The sequence below is a fragment of the Leptopilina heterotoma genome, unplaced genomic scaffold (assembly GCF_015476425.1).
Source record: "Leptopilina heterotoma isolate Lh14 unplaced genomic scaffold, ASM1547642v1 Lhet_92, whole genome shotgun sequence".
In the NCBI taxonomy this organism is placed as follows: Eukaryota; Metazoa; Arthropoda; class Insecta; order Hymenoptera; family Figitidae; genus Leptopilina; species Leptopilina heterotoma.
Genome location: NW_025111199.1, coordinates 2,737,381 through 2,758,023, shown reverse-complemented (window position 1 = coordinate 2,758,023; position 20,643 = coordinate 2,737,381). Strand labels below are relative to the sequence as shown.

Here is a 20,643-nt window from a genome sequence, read left to right as displayed (position 1 = left end):
AGTTAGTTAGTAAGTTAATTAATAATTAAGTTTGTAAGTTGGTTAGTAACTTAATTAGTAATTAAGTTTATAAGTTAGTTAGAAAGTCTGTAAGTTAGTTAGTAAGTGAGGAAGGTAGTTAGTAAGTTAATTAGTAATTAAGTTTGTAAGTTAGAAAGTTAGTTAGTTAGCTCGGTAGTTAGTAATTGTTTATACAAATAATTGTTGTTTACTAGTTTTTTCAACATTTCACATAAAAATAAATGCAGATGTTTTCAAATATTGTAATTTATCAGGTTTAATCAAATAGAAGAATACATAAATAGTAAATATAGTTAATGAATTGCAAAATGAGAAAAAACTGCATCTTTCTAGGTAAAATGTAAAAAAGTTAATAAATAACAATAATAATTTATTTAAACGAAATTGTTGATATAATGTTTTATAATGTTTCTCCATGTCTTTATATTAAGAGGTCAATAAATTGCAAAATTAGGATAAAACTGTATTTTATTTTATGGTGGAATGTAGGAAAAGTCAGTAAATAACAATAATAATAATTTGTTTAAACTTTTCTGGTGCAGAATTGGTAAAAAACACACTATTTTACATAAATTAAAAATTCAAACAGGGTTTCTCTTTATAAGGATTTTTCCTCAACAATAATCCTCAAAAACTATTTTTTTTAATGTTTTAAAATTTTTTATACACATTTTTCTCAAAAAGTCAAAAAAAAATGCAGTGCTTTTGGGTCAATTTATCCCCGTAGAAAATAAGATCTAATTTGGAATGAGGATAAGTCAGTGAGACTACTATAAATTTGTGGGAGAATATTTATTAAAAACCCGGCTTTGTAATCATATTTTCTTTAATTTCACTATTACCCTTTGTCGGATTTAATCTCTAAGATAATTACCATTTTCCAGTCACTGATAAAAACTTTTTAATTAGATAATGAAAACAAACCTACAGAATTTCACACGTTGAATTATGTAACTTTTCTTTATTTATTATTGTTATAAGCATTTGATTTAATTGTTTTTTTTAAGGAAGTACTTTGTCGGTACATTAAAAACTGCATCAATTTTTAAGTTTTCCAACATTTTATTGCAATATCCAGTATTCTTTTGAAATCAAATTTACTTTTACTTTACACTGAACAAATTTAACTAATTCTTCTCCCAATACCGGGAAATTCACTAATTAAAAATATTCAACATCTCAATTTTTCATTTCTAACCTGAACATTATGTAGAAAATATTAATGTAAAAGGTAAATATGTGTGAATGTGTAGTATATAACTTGGAAGTTTATAAAGTTGTCAATGTAACATGTTAATAATAATATTAATATAAATATATGCAGTACATAATTTTTTTAACATCAAATCAAATTGATAAGTATTTTCCGTAAATAAAAATTTCAAATCTGAAATGGTTTTTCCTTTTAATACTTCATTACCACGTCTATATATTTTTTTTTCTCATTGTAAAATTCTTCTCTTGATCTAGAATACAAATACACATTTTTATTTTCGCAGAAGAAAAGCTATCATCTATTTATATATCAAAATGTTAATTTGATAGGTTAGATCAAATCCTTCGTATGCTTCGCCTCTACTCTTTTCTGATAAACGTTCGACCCCTGAAACAAAAATGTCAATATTGCACATAATGCTTTTCGTCTGAAATTTATAAAATATATGTTAAACTGAATTTAAATTCTTTAAAATTTCCAACTAAGGAAAAATTTTACTTTGAATCGACCAGATGTAATATTTAAACGATTTGAAAAGGACTTACGTGATAGTCTTCTTTTCTGTAGTTTTTGGTTGCGATCTTGCACGATTTAATACTTTCAAAAAGTCAGTTGTTTTAGTTCGCATTCTCGAATGAATGTAAACTTTACTACATTTTATATGATAATGTAGATAATGCCTGAACATGTGAATTAAATCTATTGTATTGTTACGAGCTTCCCTGCTAGTATGTCTAGGAAACAAAACTGAAACATGATAATTATTTAATTATAAACTAAAGGATTTATTAATTCTGCTTATAGTATATTTACGTTATATTAAGATCTACATTATTCTAATTAGTTATATGGCATGAAAAAGGCCCTCCCCACTTTGTCGATTTTATTTTAAGAAAAAATTAAACAAAACAAAGCCAAAATTTTTTAGGCTCTCTTTCATTAAAACTATATTTTCAATTAGAAGTCAATTCAGGAAAAAGTTGAAATGTCAAAATTTAGGCATTAGAATTTTTTATTTTTATGAAAATCAAAATGTCGATCATATATATTCAATGAATTAGAGAAATAATTTCCACGATTTTTAATTTTTAAATTAGAATATGATTTATAATTTTAAAACCAGTTTAAGGTTAAAGTTTTAGTTGATTTATTACTGTTTTCATTCGCAAAAGTGGGGAAACTAATGATTATGCAGAGTTATTTTAACAACTGAGAGACTGAATTTACCAAATGTGATATATCCTATGCAATCATTAATTGGCGCTCCAGCGTCTTGCAACTCAAGTGGTGGTTCACGATGACTAAATAGAACTTGGGGTGCCGTATGGCTTGCTCTACGTCCCTCTTTCAACTCTTGTAAAAACATTTTTCCAATAACCATATCATCTTCGTCTTTAAATATAGTACTAAAGACTACAGTGACTCTGTCACTTTTTGCTTCTACATACCTGAAACAAATAAATTAAATAATAACTTTCATACGAATAATATTTTCAATACTTGCTGTAAGGGGTTACACCGCTGTAGATGCCTAAAAAAGAACGTTTTTTCAAGAATTTCTTTTTAATGAAAAGAAAGGGCATACAGTTATAATATTTTAGGAAGTTATTAACTGTATATTCAAGTAAAAAATTGCAAATTTTCATTAATAAATATTCAAAAATGGTGGCACTGGAACCATTCTTCTAATACATATTTTCTGCAAGGTAAAGTTCTTCTCTAAAGCTTGAAATTTCAATGAAATCGATTTCGGACAGTTATAAAACATTTTGTCCCTTATTCTGGAAGGTTTTAACAATTTTTTGAGCTAATAAAAAAAATTTATTTTTTGAAATGTGGTTTAATCCCTTAAATAAAATAAAACAGACAAGTAAGAAGAATTTTCATTCATGTATTTACTTTGAAAATTATTAACAATTTAATCACATTAATTTTTAAAATTTGACAACCACAGATTTGTTAGAAATTTATTCAGAGAAGGGGGGTAAAGTATTAAAATTTTTTTTGCATTTTTAAAAATTTTTTCAAAGAATGCATAATATCTCCAAAATATTGTATTCACATTTTAAGGTAATGGGAGCAGAATTGACGAAGTTATGAATATTTTAGTTTCGTTGGTCCAGATTTTACACGGAGAGACCGAGATTACTAATTTTTGTATAAAATCACACTAGAATTTACTATTTTCACATTGCAACCACCGGAAATAAAGGGACTTTTTGTATTTTTTACTATTTTCTACACTAAGTCACTAATCCGACAAATGTTCACCAAAAAATACGGATTTTTATCGCCGGTTTCCCGTTAATTCTTGACTAATGGGGATAAACTGGAAGGATTTGTGTGGGTCTCTCCGTGTAGGATTCATGTTTTTTTTTTTATTAAATAATCATATATAATTTGTTTATTTTTAAGTTTGCTTAATTATTTTTCGATACTCCATTTGAAAGAGCGATTCCTAAGCCATAAGAAATGTCCATTGCAAAATTTTTTAAATTGCGTTTTAACGTGTAAAAATAATGCCAAACTTCAAGTATTGTACATCTGATCCTTAAAAATTGAAGCGTTTTTCAGAAAGTTCGGATTTTGTCCGTGAATTTTAATGGCCACCCTGTGTAATCAGAAAAAGCTTGCGATTTTTTTAATATGGTTTGAATTATGCAAAAAATAGAAATTTTACTCTTAGTTTTCTTCAGAATTAAAAAAATTTTGTTTCAATTTAGCTCAAATTTGAGGATGAAAATCAATTTGAACCATTATTTCAATTGCTTCTCACAACGCATTTTAACTAAATTTTTATATATTAATGAAACAAGGTTAATAAGTATTTTCAGAGTTTATGATTATTAAAAAAGTAATTAATAATTTGTTTTTGTACTTTTCCTTTGGACCAAGTTCTCGAATTTATGAATTTACTGAGATTGGCCAAGCACAATTGGACGAGAATCGATTAATAAAAGACACTACTGCATGTAGGAATTGAAGAAAGGAAGATAAAAATAATAAAATACTTACATATACTCTTGATCCCGATATTCAATAACTGCTCTTTTATGCATTTTTATTCCAGCATCTTGTGAATCAAAATAATATTCTTGAAAATCAAAATATTTTTCAAAAACACTTGCAAAACAGTGTCTTTTAAGCAAACCTATCTTCTTGATCAATGATTCCCAGTCATCATTTAAATTGTCCAAATCTATTAGCACAGTCACATTATAACCTAAAATTTAAAAGTACTGTTATTACCTAGATCGGAATGTTTGTCATTCTTTATTAATGCTGCAATGCATTGTTGCGCTTTCAAGAATTACTTATTAACAGAAGTTATTGAAATAATTTATAACTAACCTAACATAAAGTAATTGAAATTATCTTTCAAATTATGTCACTTTTCTCATTTTTGCTTTAACCCATTAATGCCCATGAGCATACTGTTAAACACGGACGCAAACCAACTATCTGAATGAGGACTCATTTTTTCTCAATTTGTATCATAATTCTCAATTTACACAAATCTTCTGCTGAAAGTTTACTAATTCTCAGAATACTAGAAATACACTTCGACTTTTTCTTCATAGGTTAAAATATTTATATCAAATATCAAATATCCCTTTATTTTCTCAATTTGGGAACTCAATTTTTTAATTTCTTGTATTTATAGCAATACTAAGATTCCACTTATGAATCATTCATAAAATAATAATTCATTAAATTCGAATACTTATATTGTTATTTTATGAAAGTGATGTATGACAGATTTTGTATAGTAGCAATTTTCATTTTTGTGGAAAAATTGATGGAAAAAAATACAAAATTGGAGAATCTCGTTTACCTGATACGAAATGAGATGAGATTTAAACAAAAAAACTGTAAGTTTTTTCTACTTTTATCGCTACAGAAATTATGCTTAATATAGAAAAATACATTTTTTTTCTTACCACTCTCGGGTTCTATTAAATAAGAACCATATTCTCTTTTGAGCAATTCATCTGCACCATGTTCTTGAAGTTGTTTGTAAAATTTCAGTAATATACTAATCTGAAAAATAAAGTTGAAATTAAAATGTTTATAAAAATATTAGAATTCTCAATAAATAATATTACTCACTCTAATTTTTGATTTGTCTTTACTAAAGTTTGAAACATGAAATAAAGCTCCATCAAAGTCAGCAATTGTAATATCAATGGACTCAGGCTTGTGGCTGAAATAATTGTAATAATTTACTTGCATTTTCAACTTTCTTCAGTCAACGAAAATGACTATTTTATGGCATATTCGCAGAATAATAAAAAATTTGAAGGAAATCAATCAAAGCACGTCATTATTGAGTGAGAATAAATATTTCCTTCGTTTGGAGGACAAAAGTTCCAAAACAGAAGTTCCAACGAAAAAAAGTCCCAAAGATTTTAATTTCCAAAGACCAAAAGTTCTGTTTTTCAAAAGCGTCATTCGAACCAATAATTTATGTGAAGGTAAAAAATACGATTTTTCCAAAAATCTTTTATGCAACACAACTTTTTTCAAGATGGTAACGATTTAAATGTCCCACTTTAATAAATGTTTAACGTGAAACTTTCCTGAAAATTTAAATTAAATTTTAGCCTAAATCTATATAGGCGAAGATTTAATTTAAATTTTCAGGAAAGTTTGACGATAAACATTTATTGAAGAGAGACATTTAAATATTCACACAATTTTCACTAAACTTTGCAAGTAAATTCTTTGAAGTTTGTAAGTAAATCTTTAAAAAATTTTTAGGAAACTTTCGGTGCTATGTGGGCATATATATTGGAAATTATATATATGCCATCTTGGACTGCGGGAAAGTTTATGTAAATAAATAAATAAATAAATAAATAAATTATATTGGAACTTTGGTATTTTGGCATTTTTATATTGAAACGAAGTTGATTGGAATTTACTTCCACGAAATCTTAGCCTCAAAAAAGAATACATAGGAATTGGACAAAAACAAAATTCAAAAGAATTGATAATTTAACGTTTTCTGTGTAAAGTTAAAATTTTTCAGTCCTTTTCAATTTCCTGCTTGTTAATAGGATATTGGAAAACTTAAAGCGTCAACGCAAAATATAAGCAAAAGAATAAACAAAAACATTTAATATATTCAATAATTTCTTGAATTTTAATTTTACGAATGTTCATAATTTGTGTCTTACTTAAAAGTTTAAAGCGTCAATGCAAAAAAATAAAAGAATAAATAAAAATATAAAACATTTATTACATTTTTTACATTAATAAATATTTTTTGCATGAATTAAGAAATAAAAATAACATAAGCTAAAATAACACGCGTTAAAGCGCGCGTCAAGTTTTTCGTTTTGATGTCAATAAAAAGCAACAAAAAATAATAAAATTGTAATAAAGAAAGATTCAATAATAAATTTCAAAAATTGGGATTATAAAATCTATTTTTAAATTTAATTTTAAATTATGTCAATTTTTTAATTTATTTCTGAAAAAGTCAAAATTTCAAAATATCAATAGAGATTCAAAAATATATGTTCTGCAAGCTTTTCACTTCCTTTTAAAAAAATACTTAAGATTTTATTGAAAAATGTGATTAATCCAGATTAAAATATAAATTTTTTTCTTTTTTTCCAAAAGGAACTAAAACTGCAATAACTCAGTTAATTTTTAACGAATTCTGTTCAAAAAATCTCATTCGACTCAGAATTAAATACCCACTCTTAAAATCTCTTGTCAAAAAAAATATTTTAACTGAAATTAGGGCCGATAATTGGATTTAAAGTTGACAAATTCTTCAACTTTAAAATGAAAAAAATTCATTGAGTTTGGACCGAAAATAACAAAGTTACAAGCTATTTTATGCAGTAACTTAAAAAAAGGTTTTTTTAGCTCCAAAATTAAATTTTGGGAGTGTTTGATAGGATAGGGCCGATTTAAAGTAATTTTAACCGTCCCACTTGTGTTATGTTAAAAATAAAAATATTTTGAAATTATTCATTTTTTGATAGATTCTTACTACACTTCTTGTAACCAATTTTTTTTAATAATTAAGTAAGTTAAATTTTAACATACTTTACTACAAGTTGTGGAGAATTCTAAATTATGCTTACATTCGTTTCACCTTGATTCATAATCATGTTTTATATTTTGTACAACCAAAAGTAATTCTTGTTGGACATTTTAGATGTAATAAAGATACAAATACTATGAGTTTGCAGTGAGAGTTAATAGTCATTATGTATGTTCTCTTTAAAATTAACAATCATAAACTTAAATTTCTTGCTGCGTTAAGTCCCTTTCACCCAAAAGCATCACATTTTTTATACACAATTAGAAAATGAAAACAAAAAATAATCACTTTTTACTTTTCACATGCCTGTGAATTCAATAACTGCTAAAATGAAATATCGTTACTATTAAAAATACTAAGGATTGTTAGTTAAGTTCATAGGTTTGGTTATTTACAATTGGTTGGATATACAATGTTTTTAATTTAAATTTAAAAATTATACTATTATTAAAAACAAATCTATTGTCGGTACTGTAAAAGCCAGCGTATTTAAAAAATACAAATTTTGATTAGTTATTTATTAAAAAAAAGCTATAACTGTAGTGTCGTATTTGTCAACAAAATAAAATGTATATTTTTTTAATGTAGTTTATAGGTACAGACAAGAGTAAAACCATTACAAAATTTTGTATTTTCTTTTTATCTCGAAAGCCGAAAGAAAATGTTTGGTTTATCAGATGGTCAATTTTTATTTACTTAATTTGACAGGCTAGACAGACATATTTTCATTCATTCATTCATAAACATTCGAATAGGTGGAAATTGCTTCTTTAAAGTTTGTTATCCACGTATGTGGTGTAAAAGTAAAGCCGACTGTAGAATATCACTCATACATTAGGTGGAAATATTATTTTTTTAAAACTTTATCTGTGTAGACAGATGACTAGGTGCAGCTATCATTATTATTATTAGATTTTATTTAGTATATTTTAAAGATTAAAGATTGAAATTGCGAAAAGTCTGCAGATTAGTTTTGCATTACTTACCCTGACAAGGCATTTTTTATTCTATTAGTTAATGTCTCTTCTAAAATTCTATTATTAATCTCAAGTAAAATCATCACTGTAACAAAGTGCACTCACAGAACATGAAAGAAAAGTTTTAAATAACCAACATTACTGTCATCCACCCAAGTAACACCGGTTATGGCACTCTCACTAATTCACTATAGAAGCGCCTATACGCCACCCTAAAGGCCTTTTTCCAATAGAAAGACCAACGCACATCGCAACTCTGCGTTTTGCGTTGAGCAGTTAGTGTAACAAGGATAGAAGTATATTTCTTTCTCTCTCTTTATTCAGGTTGAGTCCACATTACACAACAATTATATAATTTATATTTTAATATTTATCAAATTTAAAATTTTTTTTAAAACTATTTCTTTATTCTATGGTCGTATAATTAAATAAACAGTTTTTATATTATTTATTATTTTTATATTTAACAATTTTCTGTTAATATAAACTTAGGCCGCAGTCCCATGGCAGCGTTTTGCGTTGCGTTGTAATGAGAGAGAAAAAGACGCAAATATACGTTTGCTACATTCTCTCATCACAACGCAACGCAAAACGCTGCCATGAGACTGCGGCCTTACTGAAAGTTCGTTCTTTAAGGGGCTTTCTACAACAACTTTTTTTTGGTTTTTCCAAAAGTGTGTGGGTGGAGTCCCATGACAGCGTTTTGCGTTGCGTCGTAATGGGAGAGAAAAAGACGCAAATATACGTTTGCTGCATTCTCTCTAATTACAACGCAACGCAAAACGTTGCCATGGGACTGACTGCGGCCTGTGTCCCATGGCAGCGTTTTGCGTTGCGTTTTGTAACTAGGCCATGAGTGCAAGTACAGCGAACGTATATCTCCATCTCTCTCATTCACATGGCCTAGTTACAAAACGCAAGTAATAAATTACTTAAAACGAAATTCCCTATACTAGTGAATTATAGTGACTTTTGTATTTCTTTAAATTTACTAAATTACCAGAGACGACACTAGGCGTGACGTCACACCTTGAAGATGGATAAAAAGAATAGTTGTGGAATCACCTTGAGTAGACAATACACTGTATATGAATGTTTGCTTAGAAAGTTGTGGTAATAATAAATATAATAATAAATAATATAATAAAAATATATATTGAAGTAAAATAATGAAAGTATATTGAATCATATATTATATTTAGCTACTGATAACATTGTCGAATTATTTAAATAGTCTGTATTTCTTTCAATATTAGACTTTGTAGACAGATAACCTTAAAAGTCTTGCTTCCTAGTTAACAAATTTTCTAAATATAAAATCATTGTAGGAATATATACGTTCACTTAGAGCATTGATTTAAATAATTATTATTTAGATTAATACGTTATTCAAATGTTTATGCACTATTTTCTTATATTTTTCTTTGGTTTGTGCGTTAGAAATTCAAAGCGTGGTTATGTCATGTGCTTTTTGTTTACATTTTTAAACAATGTTTTGAAAAAATTATTTTTACTTATTATTTTCTTTTAGTATAAAATTTTTCTTTCATTGCAATAAAATTTTAAAAAGTATAACTATAGACAAATCTTTTAAAAATTATTTTTGAATGATTTTACTAATTAAATTTTTAAAATATGGAATGCCAGCTTAAATCGTCTAGAGCTGGTTGCTCGATGATTTTCAAATATCATAAATATTTAATATTCTTCAATACAATTAGATTATCTTTTAGTGGTTTATAGCATCAAATATATTTTACATTCTTTTAAATAATTTGTTTTTAAATTTTTAACTGGTTATGCAGTCTAACATAACCCATTTTTCGAAAACTAAGTATAAATTATTAAAAATAGATTATACATACTGTTTTTTTTATTTTAAATATATATGTTTTTGCACAGTAAAATAAACATCATTTTCTTTTTCTTATATCTTCTGTGGAGAAAAAGGAATCTTCACGAAACCTTTTAAACTGGATTTGTTTTAAAATTATAAATTTATTTTGATTGAAATTTCCTTGGGCACTCTACTTATTAATTATTTAATAAATATTAAAAATTATATAAATTTAATCTGATTTTCATTGAATTTTAGTTTTCATGACTAGATAAGACTGAAGTTCATCACCTTATCGTTCGTTTAAAGAAAACAAACTTCAGTCTAGTCATGAAAACTAAAATTTAATGAAAATCAGGTTAAATTTATATCATTTTTCATATTTATTAAATAATTAATGAGTAGAGTGCCCAAGGAAATTTTAATTAAAATAAATATATAATTTTAAAACAAATCAAGTTTAAAAGGTTTCGTGAAGATTTATTTTTCTCCACAGAAGATATAAGAAAAAGTTTTCCAATAATTTAATTCAAATTTTTATAAAATAATTAAATTTTAAAAGAATTACAGTTTTAATTTAAAACAAATTAAAGTTTTATTTTTAAAATAATTATGCTTTTAAAATTTTTATTGCAATTTTTAAAAGTACCTTGAACCGAGGCTATTTTGTGAACGTGAGGTTTTTAATGAATAAAATCTTTAAAACGGATTATTTTAATCTGCAATTTTTTTAAAACAAAAGTTCGATTACTTGACAGTAGAGGGTATTAAAAAATGTTATTATTTAATTCTTTGTCAGTTAACAGAAAAAAATTAGTTTTTTAATTAATTTTAAAATTGCGTATCTTCTACAATGTTGATTTTGTTAAAAAAATAATTTGGAAAAATTAACTTTCTTATATAAAACTATTAACCCACCAAGTTTCGTGAAAATCGGTCTACTCTTTGCAAATCACGATATTTCTGATGTGAAAAGACCCATTTTAATTTGGTCACTTTGTATTTAGTTCAATCCACCAAAATTTGTCTATACACAGTTTTAATAAAAAATATTTCTCTTAGAAGACTATAAGAACAATCTTTTTATGACAGTTCACTTATTTTAAAAATTAGTGCCTTGTATAATGTATAGAGTATTAAATAAATATAAATATTTGCTTATGTGCTTTACAAAAATTTTATCTTAATATTTATTTAGTCTAACATTTATATATATTTTTTACAGAGTCAAGATTCCAAATTTTTTGCAAATATGAAGATGAATTTAAACTTCGAAGAATTGAATAAAGATCAAGAAATCGTAGATCAATTAGAACGAGTAGATAGTTCTGTGAATGACATTGCGAATATTTTAAAATTAATAAATGATCCACAAATTTATAACGAACTTTCTAAAAATGATAAAATTAAATATAATTTATTAATGTCCTTCAGTCTTAACAGTCTTGTTTGGATGCATTTACGACTAGAAGGTAAGTTTCTAATCTGTAATATACGTTTTTTTAAACCCGTCAGTGTCACTGAAGTCTATAATGACCAAAATGTTATTGAAATGTATTTCAAAGTGTTATCACGAAATTTAGACTCAATGTTAGAATTTAGTGCGTTTAATTTTTTGTTCAGATTATTAACACCACAAAACAATATAAATATTTTTTTACTGTTTGTGACTTAAATAATACACTCGAATTGCAAAGTTTCAGTACATTTGGGCTGATTGCTTTTAAATACTTGCTTCACTTCCAATTTAAATATTTCTATAAAAGTTTTTGGTCTTTTCTGCAACGTTAAAGTATAATTTACAAAACTCAGTGGGTGCTGAATAATTGGGCTCTAATTTCAGCTTCATTCATTGTAGATGGATGATAAGCTTAACATTTATAAATAAATGTATAAATATGAATGGATTATCCGATAAATAAAATTAGTGACTTATTAGTGCATGCAGTCACGGATAGGCACAATTCTATTTTTAGGATATAACAATAGTTTCTTTAAATAATAAAAAATATTTTATGAACATATTCTTTTAGGTGTTGATCCAAAAAGACAACGAATAATGGCAGAAAATGATCGTTTAAAAAAAGCAATGGTTCGTGCAAAGGAAGTCACCAATAAACAGAATAGAAAGGTGCACTTGAATAAAGAAACAGCTCAACGTTTTATTAGAAGTGGTCTCTGGCAACCACGAACATCTAACACATTTGAAGAAACAGAAGAAAAAACATGGGATTGTCCTTAATTCTATAAAATCGAAAATTAATTTTAATAATTAAGAGCTTGGAATTAATGTATAATTTTTATTTTAATAAATTATAGTTTTCAATGGCGTGTATTTTTTACTGTAAAATATAGAACTATTAGATTACACTTTATGAAAGTAAAAAATTACTTTAAATCGGACCTGTCCTAACTTGTACGTCTCGAAAAACTAAAAAAAATGGTACAGTAGAGACTCCATTATCCGGACAAATTTAAAATAAAAATTTTTTTTTTGTAGTAATATAAAGTTTATAAGGTCTCAAGCCGTTAACTTCTATTTTAAATTTCTCCCCGCCAACAAACACGGAATGTTGCATTTTAAAGTGTTTTAATTATTTTAAGAAAATGTTTATGTAAATATTTTTAAATATTTCTAACTAAATATTTATTAATGTTGACTTTAAAAGTTTTAGTTTGTTTCAGTCCTATTTTAATACATATGGGCAATTCCACGTGAGATTTCAGTTGACCTCTTAAAATCGGCCAAAAATATTTTTTTTCTATTCTGTATTGAAAAAAAACAGATACGTATTTTTTTATTATTTTTTTGGAGGCCAAATTTTTGAGTTATGAATTTTCAAAATTTTCGTTTTTTAAATGAAGATATATTTTTAATGTCAGATAACTCAAAAAATATTGCTTCTTTTCATTTTTTGACAAGAAAAAAAAAGTTTTGTTTTTCTCTCTACTTTTGAATAATCATAACAAAAAAAAATTTTTTTCATTTTTTATTAAAAAAATAAAAAAATTTTATAAACAAATTAATTTTTTTAACTTTGGGTATGATAAATTTTTAATTTTCTTTTTCTAAAACATACCTGGAAATGATAACAAGGTTTTGCAAAAAGTTTCAGAGTGGGCCTGACAAATTTGATGGGTCCAAAAAAATAATTAAGCTCTCTGTGCAGGTCGCACGCACGTGGCACAATGGGACTTTTTTACAATTTATTATTAAAAATTGTTTAGAGCCTAAAAATTCAATAATAATCAAAATCCGATAAAATTTGTAGGCTCTAGACAATTTTTAATAATAAATTGTAAAAAAATCCCATTGTGCCACGTGCGTGCGACCTGCACGGACAGCTTAATTTTTTTTTTGGACCCATCAAACTTGTCAGGCCCACTCTGAAACTTTTTGCAAAACCTTCTTATCATTTCCAGGTATGTTTTAGAAAAAGAAAATTAAAAATTTATCATACCCAAAGTTAAAAAAAATTAATTTGTTTAAAAATTTTTTTTATTTTTTTAATAAAAAATGAAAAAAAAATTTTTTTGTTATGATTATTCAAAAGTAGAAAGAAAAACAAAATTTTTTTTCTCTTGTCAAAAAATGAAAAGAAGCAATATTTTTTGAGTTATCTGACATTAAAAATATAGCTACATTTAAAAAGCGAAAATTTTGAAAATTCATAACTCAAAAATTTGGCCTCCAAAAAAATAATAAAAAAATACGTATCTGTTTTTTTTCAATACAGAATAGAAAAAAAATATTTTTGGCCGATTTTAAGAGGTCGACTGAAATCTCACGTAGAATTGCCCATATGCAAATAAATACATAAAATTATGAATCAAAAATTTGTTTAATTCGTACTTTACTCGATTATCCGGACAAGTGCCTGCATCCATTAGTCCGGATAATGGAGTCTCTACTGTATGTATTGAATAACTAAAGGGGGGCGCATGATTATTCCCTAAATGTCATTTTTCCGAAATGTCATTTTACCGAACTGCACTTTTGCGAATAGTAAATTTTGCGAAAAGACAATTTTGCGAAATGTCACTTTTGCGAATTGTCATTTTTTCGAAAAGCTATTTTTGCGAATTGTCATTTTTTCGAATCGCAATTTTTACGAATTGTCAATTTTCCGAAAAGTCATTTTTGCGAATCGCCATTTTTACGAATTGTCAATTTTCCGAAAAGTCATTTTTGCGAATTGTCATTTTTACGAAAAGACATTTTTGTGAAATGTCATTTTTGCGAAAAGAGATTTTTCTGAAATGTCATTTTTACGATTAGTCATTTTTGCGAAAAGTCATTTTTGCGAATTGACATTTTTGCGTATTGTCATTTTTGAGAAATGTCATTTTTGCGAATTGTCACTTTTGCGATTTGTCAATTTTTCGAAAACTCATTTTTGCGAATTGTCATTTTTACGAAAAGACATTTTTGTGAAATGTCATTTTTGCGAAAAGCTATTTTTGCGAATAGTCATTTTTACGAATTGCCATTTTTGCGAATTGTCAATTTTCCGAAAAGTCATTTTTGCGAATCGACATTTTTACGAATTGTCAAATTTCCGAAAAGTCATTTTTGCGAATTGTCATTTTTGCGAAAAATACAATAGAAACTTGTAGGTATCTATAAATCCACTATTGTATTTTTCGCAAAAATGACAATTCGCAAAAATGACTTTTCGGAAAATTGACAATTCGTAAAAATGGCGATTCGCAAAAATGACTTTTCGGAAAATTGACAATTCGTAAAAATATCGATTCGCAAAAATGACAATTCGCAAAAATAGCTTTTCGCAAAAATAACAATTCGTGAAAATGGCAATTCGTAAAAATGGCGATTCGCAAAAGTAACAATTCGCAAAAGTGACATTTCTTAAAAATGACAATTCGCAAAAATGGCAATTCGTAAAAATGACTTTTCGCAAAAATGGCTTTTCGCAAAAATGACATTTCACAAAAATGTCTTTTCGTAAAAATGACAATTCGCAAAAATGAGTTTTCGAAAAATTGACAAATCGTAAAAATGGCGATTCGCAAAAATGACAATTCGCAAAAATGAGTTTTCGAAAAATTGACAAATCGTAAAAATGGCGACTCGCAAAAATGACTTTTCAGAAAATTGACAATTCGTAAAAATTGCGATTCGCAAAAATGACAATTCGCAAAAATAGATTTTCGTAAAAATGACAATTCGCAAAAGTGACATTTCGCAAAATTGGCTTTTCGCAAAAATGACTATTCGCAAAAGTGCAGTTCGGTAAAATGATATTTCGGAAAAATGACATTTGGGGAATAATCATGCGTCCCAACTAAAGGCGGTTCCAGAATAGGTGCAAAGGCAGGTAGCAAGTCCAAGTGCAAGTGCGATTCCTATACATTTAGCATTGGTTCGCACTTGCACTTCTTGCCTTTTGCACCTATTCTGGAACCGCCTTAAAGGCGCTAGCACAGCTCCTACTGCCTGCCTGCCTGCCTGCCTGCAGGTTGACATGGTAACACATAAGAGTAAGAGAGTCAGAAAATTCAAATTAAATGTTTTTTCTCTCTCACTCTTAGTGAGGTGAGAGTGTACCTTTAAGGTCATGTTATTCAATGGTCACGTGCTCCATATACTTTACTATGGGAACACGTGACCACTGAATAACATGACCTTAAACACCCCTAAAATTTCGGAGCGCATGAAAAGGCCCTAAAGTGGATTTGTTAGAATTTTTATTTCCTAGAATTTTATTCTCTAGGATAATAATTTTAACTTTTTAACAGAATATATAATTGTTAGAATGTTAGCTTAGCAGAATTTCCATTAAATCGATTATCAATGTTACAGAATTTTTATATACGCAAGAATAGTAATACCTAAGACAAATTAAATATGATTGAATTTTAATTGTTGCGAAAAGTTTCTTGGCCGAATTTAAATTAAACTGAATAGAAATTTAAAAGAATATTAATTTATTAGAAGGAAAAGTAACAAGAATTTTAATTTAGTAAAATATTTATTCGTCCGAATTATAATTTGGCGGAAAGCCATTTTGATCGTGTTTCAATTTGACATAAATCTAATTTAACTGAATATCAATTATGCGAATCGTTTTTCGTAGAATTGTAATTTTACGGAAGCGTAATTAAATAGAATCTGAATATTGCCGAAAACTTTTTTGATAGAAATCTACTTTATCGGAATGTACATGTGTTCTTAATTTAATTATAGGAACTCTAGTATCATCGAATCATGTATGTATTGTTTATTTTCTTAAAAATAATACTTTTCTTATTTTTAAACATTTATTGCATCAAGTAATAATAATTTTCTTATTTTAAGATAAGTTCCAAGTATATTTTAGGTATACTTGTGATGTTGATGTGAGAGTGTCAGAAACATAATCCTCAAATATACTTTCTAACCTCAAAATTGTACTTTAAATGTTTAAATCATCATTCTTTAAATTACAATTAAAGTTCGCACATGTCAATTTGTAAATTTACACATTTCTCGATTAATCTAAATAGACATTTGATGCATTTTATTTTATTATTTATTTGATTAGAAATAAAAAATAATTGTAAATTTGTGAAAATATACGCGGAGAGAAAAAAAAAGTCGTAACTGCGCGCTTTCTTTTGAGTCGTCATGCTAATTTTATGAAGTCAAAATAACCGGAGAGCCAAGCCGTTGACTTTTGGCTCTCCAGTTGCGTCTATACACGAAGAGAAAAATCAAGCGTTCATCGTAGTATGGACATGGTCTATACTTAAAAAGGACGGCGCTGTTTATACTCGATTTGTAGATTTGCTAAAAGAGTATAGATCTCTACTCTTTTAGCATAGATTTCTACAAATCGAGTATAAACAGCGACGTTTTTCTCATTCAATTTACTACTGATATTGATCCAGCCATTGAAACTACTTGAGGCAGCCAAGCCAAAACTGCGCCTGGCAGTCAAATTGTGCTGACTTGGGTAGTATCAGAGGTTATGTTAACGCCTGTGTCTGCACTGTAAAAAATAAGTTTTTGAGAATTTACTAATGAATTGTAAGGTTACAAGGATTTCTGTGTAGTATGAAAGCAAACAATTTGGGATAAAGCTTCGTCTAACGTTGTAATTTTACAAAAATTTGTAAGTTTACAACGTCTCACGTGACTCGAAATATGTCCTACGTCCAACGTTGTAACCTTACAAATTTTTGTAAAATTACAACGTTAGACTTTGCTTTATTCCAAATGGTTTGCTTTCAAACTACGTCATCCAACATTGTCAATTCACAGAAATCCTTGTAACCTTACAATTCATTAGTAAATTCTCAAAAAATCATTTTTTACAGTGTGTCAAGTAGTTTTTATACAACCTGGGTCTCCGGTTGGTATAACCTAAATTTCTTCTCCGTGTTTACGAATTTATGTAAATTCTATATTTATTCTAATCTTTGCTAGTTATAAAATAATGTTAAGTAATACAGATTATTTCAATTTTGTTTTAGATTTACTTTACAAGTCTATAAAAGTGATTCCTTTGTGTTATGTAGTACATTTTGAGGGCGACAATATTTTGAAAAATCAACAATTGGGTATGTATTATAAAAATTATATTTTAACTTCAAAGTACATATTATATTTGACTAATAAAAGTGCAGTGAAAGTTTAATGGATAAAATTCAAATCTTTCAGATGTAATAGAAACAGTTGCGGCGAGATTTGTGTAGAATTTGACATCGCTAAGTGTGTATAAACAGAACCAAAAGATAGTTTTTATTAAGTTCAGGTGAATGAAAAATGTGGGACTATGAGGAAGATGAGGAGTTTTATGACGGTGGAAATTACTATGATAGTAACGGCGATTATGATTATGGTTGTAGACAATACCATAATACTCAACGGTACACACCTATTTTTCTTGCCGTTCACAATGGTGATTTAAATCGTTTAAGTATTCTACTAAATAAAAATAATTTAGAGGAAACTGTATTGGGCAAAAGAATGTTGCACGTGGCAGCAGCACGAGGACACCTACAGATTGTTGATTTGCTGAGAAAAAAAGGTGCTAAAATTAATGCCAAGGATTCCGGACGAAGAACACCCTTTTTCATTGCCTTACACGAATCTAAATTTGAAGTAGCCGAATTTCTTTTGAAAAATGGTACCTGTCTGGATATTCCAAGTAAAGACAGCATAAAGATACTTAATATCGCGATTGCAAGGCAGAGTATTCAAATTGTCGAAAGTCTTTTAAAAAAAAGTGTCAATGTGAATAAATCAAATTATCCATCTTTCTGGAAATCAATGGACATTGCTGCTAGAGTTGGAAATTTAGAAATAGTCAAATTATTAAAGTCGAATATATTTGACAAGTTTGATTCAAAAACTTATGAATATTTAACACCACTACGTTCGGCAGTATCTAATCGTCATTTAAACATTGTGAAATATCTGCTTGAATATCATGGATCAAAAGTAAATACAAAAAATTCTCTCATCCATTTATGTACAAGAGATGAACATACAGATATCTTGAAGTGTCTACTTGATTTCGGTTTCAAACAAAATCTCCATTATAATGACTGCAATCTACTTCATTTATGATTTATAAGAGGCGAATTGAAAATTTGGAGATACCTATTAACCTGTTATTCGAAAATTGAAGCTGAATTATGCTCCCAGGAAACTGAACTTCATTCCGCCGTACGTGCGAATCAAATCGAAAATGTGAAAGAAATCCTCAACAAAGTAGAGTTGAAGTCTCTAGCTGAAGAATTGGGACAATTCGCAGTTTACATTGCTGTTGAAAACGGAAATGAAGAAATTTTAAAAATTCTCCTAGAAGCAGGTTGTTCAGTCGACAGTTGTTTTGGTCACAATTTAACTCCTCTCCATATCGCAGCTACCTTCGAACATACACGTTTAGTTGAAATTCTTCTGAATCATGGTGCACAAATTAATGCAGCAACAAAAGGTTATATTCTTCCATTGGATTTTGCAGCAACTGTGGGACATTTTAATATGGTTAAATTTCTCTTAGCCTCTGGTGCTAAGCCCTCTAAAAACAGAGAGAGTCCAACACTAAAATATGTACTACATAAAACCAAATCAACAATTACACCTTCAATGTTTCAAAATATATTAAAAATAACAGAGTTGTTATTAATTGCTGGAGATCTCAAGGAAAAGAACGAGTGCATTATAAATGATTTATTGTATACAGTCATTAATTTAAGAATTTCTGGCGGGAATGAACAAACTTCTGTCAATGACAATAAAGAGACTGTGAACATTAAGGAAAAAAATGAGGAATTTCGTATTGCAATTGTTAGATACATTCTTCATTATTTAGAAGAAGATTTACTTGCAGTTGTTGTGGATTCACAGTTAAGGTATATTTATAATTCAAGTATTTTTGAAATTATTAGCGAATACTACGATATTAAATTTCTCCCAAACAAATTCCTTTTTTCTGAAAATGATTGGAGTGATTTATTTATAGTCAATGAAATAGAGGACGCCAACAAGCTTTTGCATATCACACAAGAGAACGTATATTCGAGTGATCTATTTGAAGAAAATAATAAACTTTTAAAGTTGATAGTTGGACGTCTCGAATTATTAGCACCCAGTGACAAAAGAATAATTGAATATTTTCATTCAAGAGAAGATGTAACAAAAATTCAAAAATTTCAAAATGAATGTCGACTACAAATAATAAATATGCAGAAAACAAAAGTTGTCGACGAATTCAATTTAACTTTCTACGATATTTTGATAAAGCCTTTTGATATAATTACGAGGTGCATAAGAGATGAGACATTATTAAACGCCATTGAAAAGTCGTACGATAAATTTCCCGCTTATGCAAATTTTCTAAAATTACGTATTAAGAAAGCAAAGAGTAAAATTGATGTTATTGACATGTCAACGAATTGTTTGCTTCATTACATTAAAGGGAATTTTAGAATTCAATTTTCAAGAATTGATATAGAAAAAATTTTACAATATCTTTCAATGGGCGATCTAAGAAAATTATTATCAGCATTTTCTTAATTTTCACACTATAAGAAAAAAGTTATATATATTAACACTTATATTATAATTATATTTACGATGAAAACAAATGTGAAATTTCACTATATTATCTCATGCTTCCAGTTTCTACATCTTTTTAATTCAATTAGATTAAAATATTGAACGAAATGCTTTTTGTTATCAATTTATTTCTTCTACTGCACCAATTTTTGTACCTTCAGGGATGCTACTCAACCTGGAAACCTTGTAATAAACCTGGAGATTTCAGGGAATTTTATAAACCTTGAAAAAACCTGGAAAAGTCGGAATTTTTATCGAAATATAGGAAAATTGAAGGGCTACATAAAATAAGGGGACGAACGTGTGGTTGAAAGGGATAATATCAGTCAGGTAGCAGCGAGCGGCTCAAGGCTTGTCACTGCTACCCGACTGGTAGTATCCCTCCAAGCCTCGCGTTCGTCCCCTTATTTTATGTAGCCCTTCAATTGTTGTTTTCTAAAGTTATTCTGTTTATTCTTGAAA

The 20,643-nt window shown here is 27.7% G+C and overlaps 3 protein-coding genes across 7 annotated transcripts; 2 read left to right on the top strand and 1 right to left on the bottom strand.

Moving 5' to 3' along the window:
- Positions 1–1,063: 1,063 nt before the first annotated feature.
- Positions 1,064–8,466, bottom strand: LOC122511971 (probable actin-related protein 2/3 complex subunit 2). Its single transcript, XM_043627565.1, has 7 exons — positions 8,285–8,466; positions 5,348–5,441; positions 5,179–5,278; positions 4,253–4,460; positions 2,465–2,685; positions 1,783–1,984; positions 1,064–1,624 (listed from the first exon to the last, which is right to left on the bottom strand). The coding sequence occupies exons 1-7, from the start codon at positions 8,356–8,358 to the stop codon at positions 1,597–1,599; spliced, it is 927 nt and encodes a 308-aa protein (XP_043483500.1). The 5' UTR covers positions 8,359–8,466; the 3' UTR covers positions 1,064–1,596.
- Positions 8,467–9,281: 815 nt separating this feature from the next.
- Positions 9,282–12,438, top strand: LOC122511970 (nuclear nucleic acid-binding protein C1D-like). Its single transcript, XM_043627564.1, has 3 exons — positions 9,282–9,388; positions 11,338–11,584; positions 12,146–12,438. The coding sequence occupies exons 2-3, from the start codon at positions 11,365–11,367 to the stop codon at positions 12,352–12,354; spliced, it is 429 nt and encodes a 142-aa protein (XP_043483499.1). The 5' UTR covers positions 9,282–9,388; positions 11,338–11,364; the 3' UTR covers positions 12,355–12,438.
- Positions 12,439–16,294: 3,856 nt separating this feature from the next.
- On the top strand, positions 16,295–20,246 carry LOC122511969 (ankyrin-1-like). Of its 5 annotated transcripts, XR_006302573.1 has the most exons (4): positions 16,295–16,343; positions 17,589–17,675; positions 17,776–19,475; positions 19,586–20,246. XR_006302573.1 is itself a non-coding variant. In XM_043627559.1 (3 exons), exon 3 carries the CDS (start codon positions 19,105–19,107, stop codon positions 20,137–20,139), a length of 1,035 nt encoding a protein of 344 aa, XP_043483494.1. In that variant the 5' UTR covers positions 16,295–16,343; positions 17,589–17,675; positions 17,776–19,104; the 3' UTR covers positions 20,140–20,246. The 5 variants fall into 4 exon arrangements, 4 of the variants coding, with proteins under 4 accessions (XP_043483494.1, XP_043483498.1, XP_043483497.1 ...); XM_043627559.1 differs by having other exon boundaries at positions 17,776–20,246; XM_043627562.1 differs by lacking the exon at positions 16,295–16,343 and adding an exon at positions 17,042–17,080 and having other exon boundaries at positions 17,776–20,246.
- The last annotated feature ends 397 nt before the right edge of the window (positions 20,247–20,643 follow it).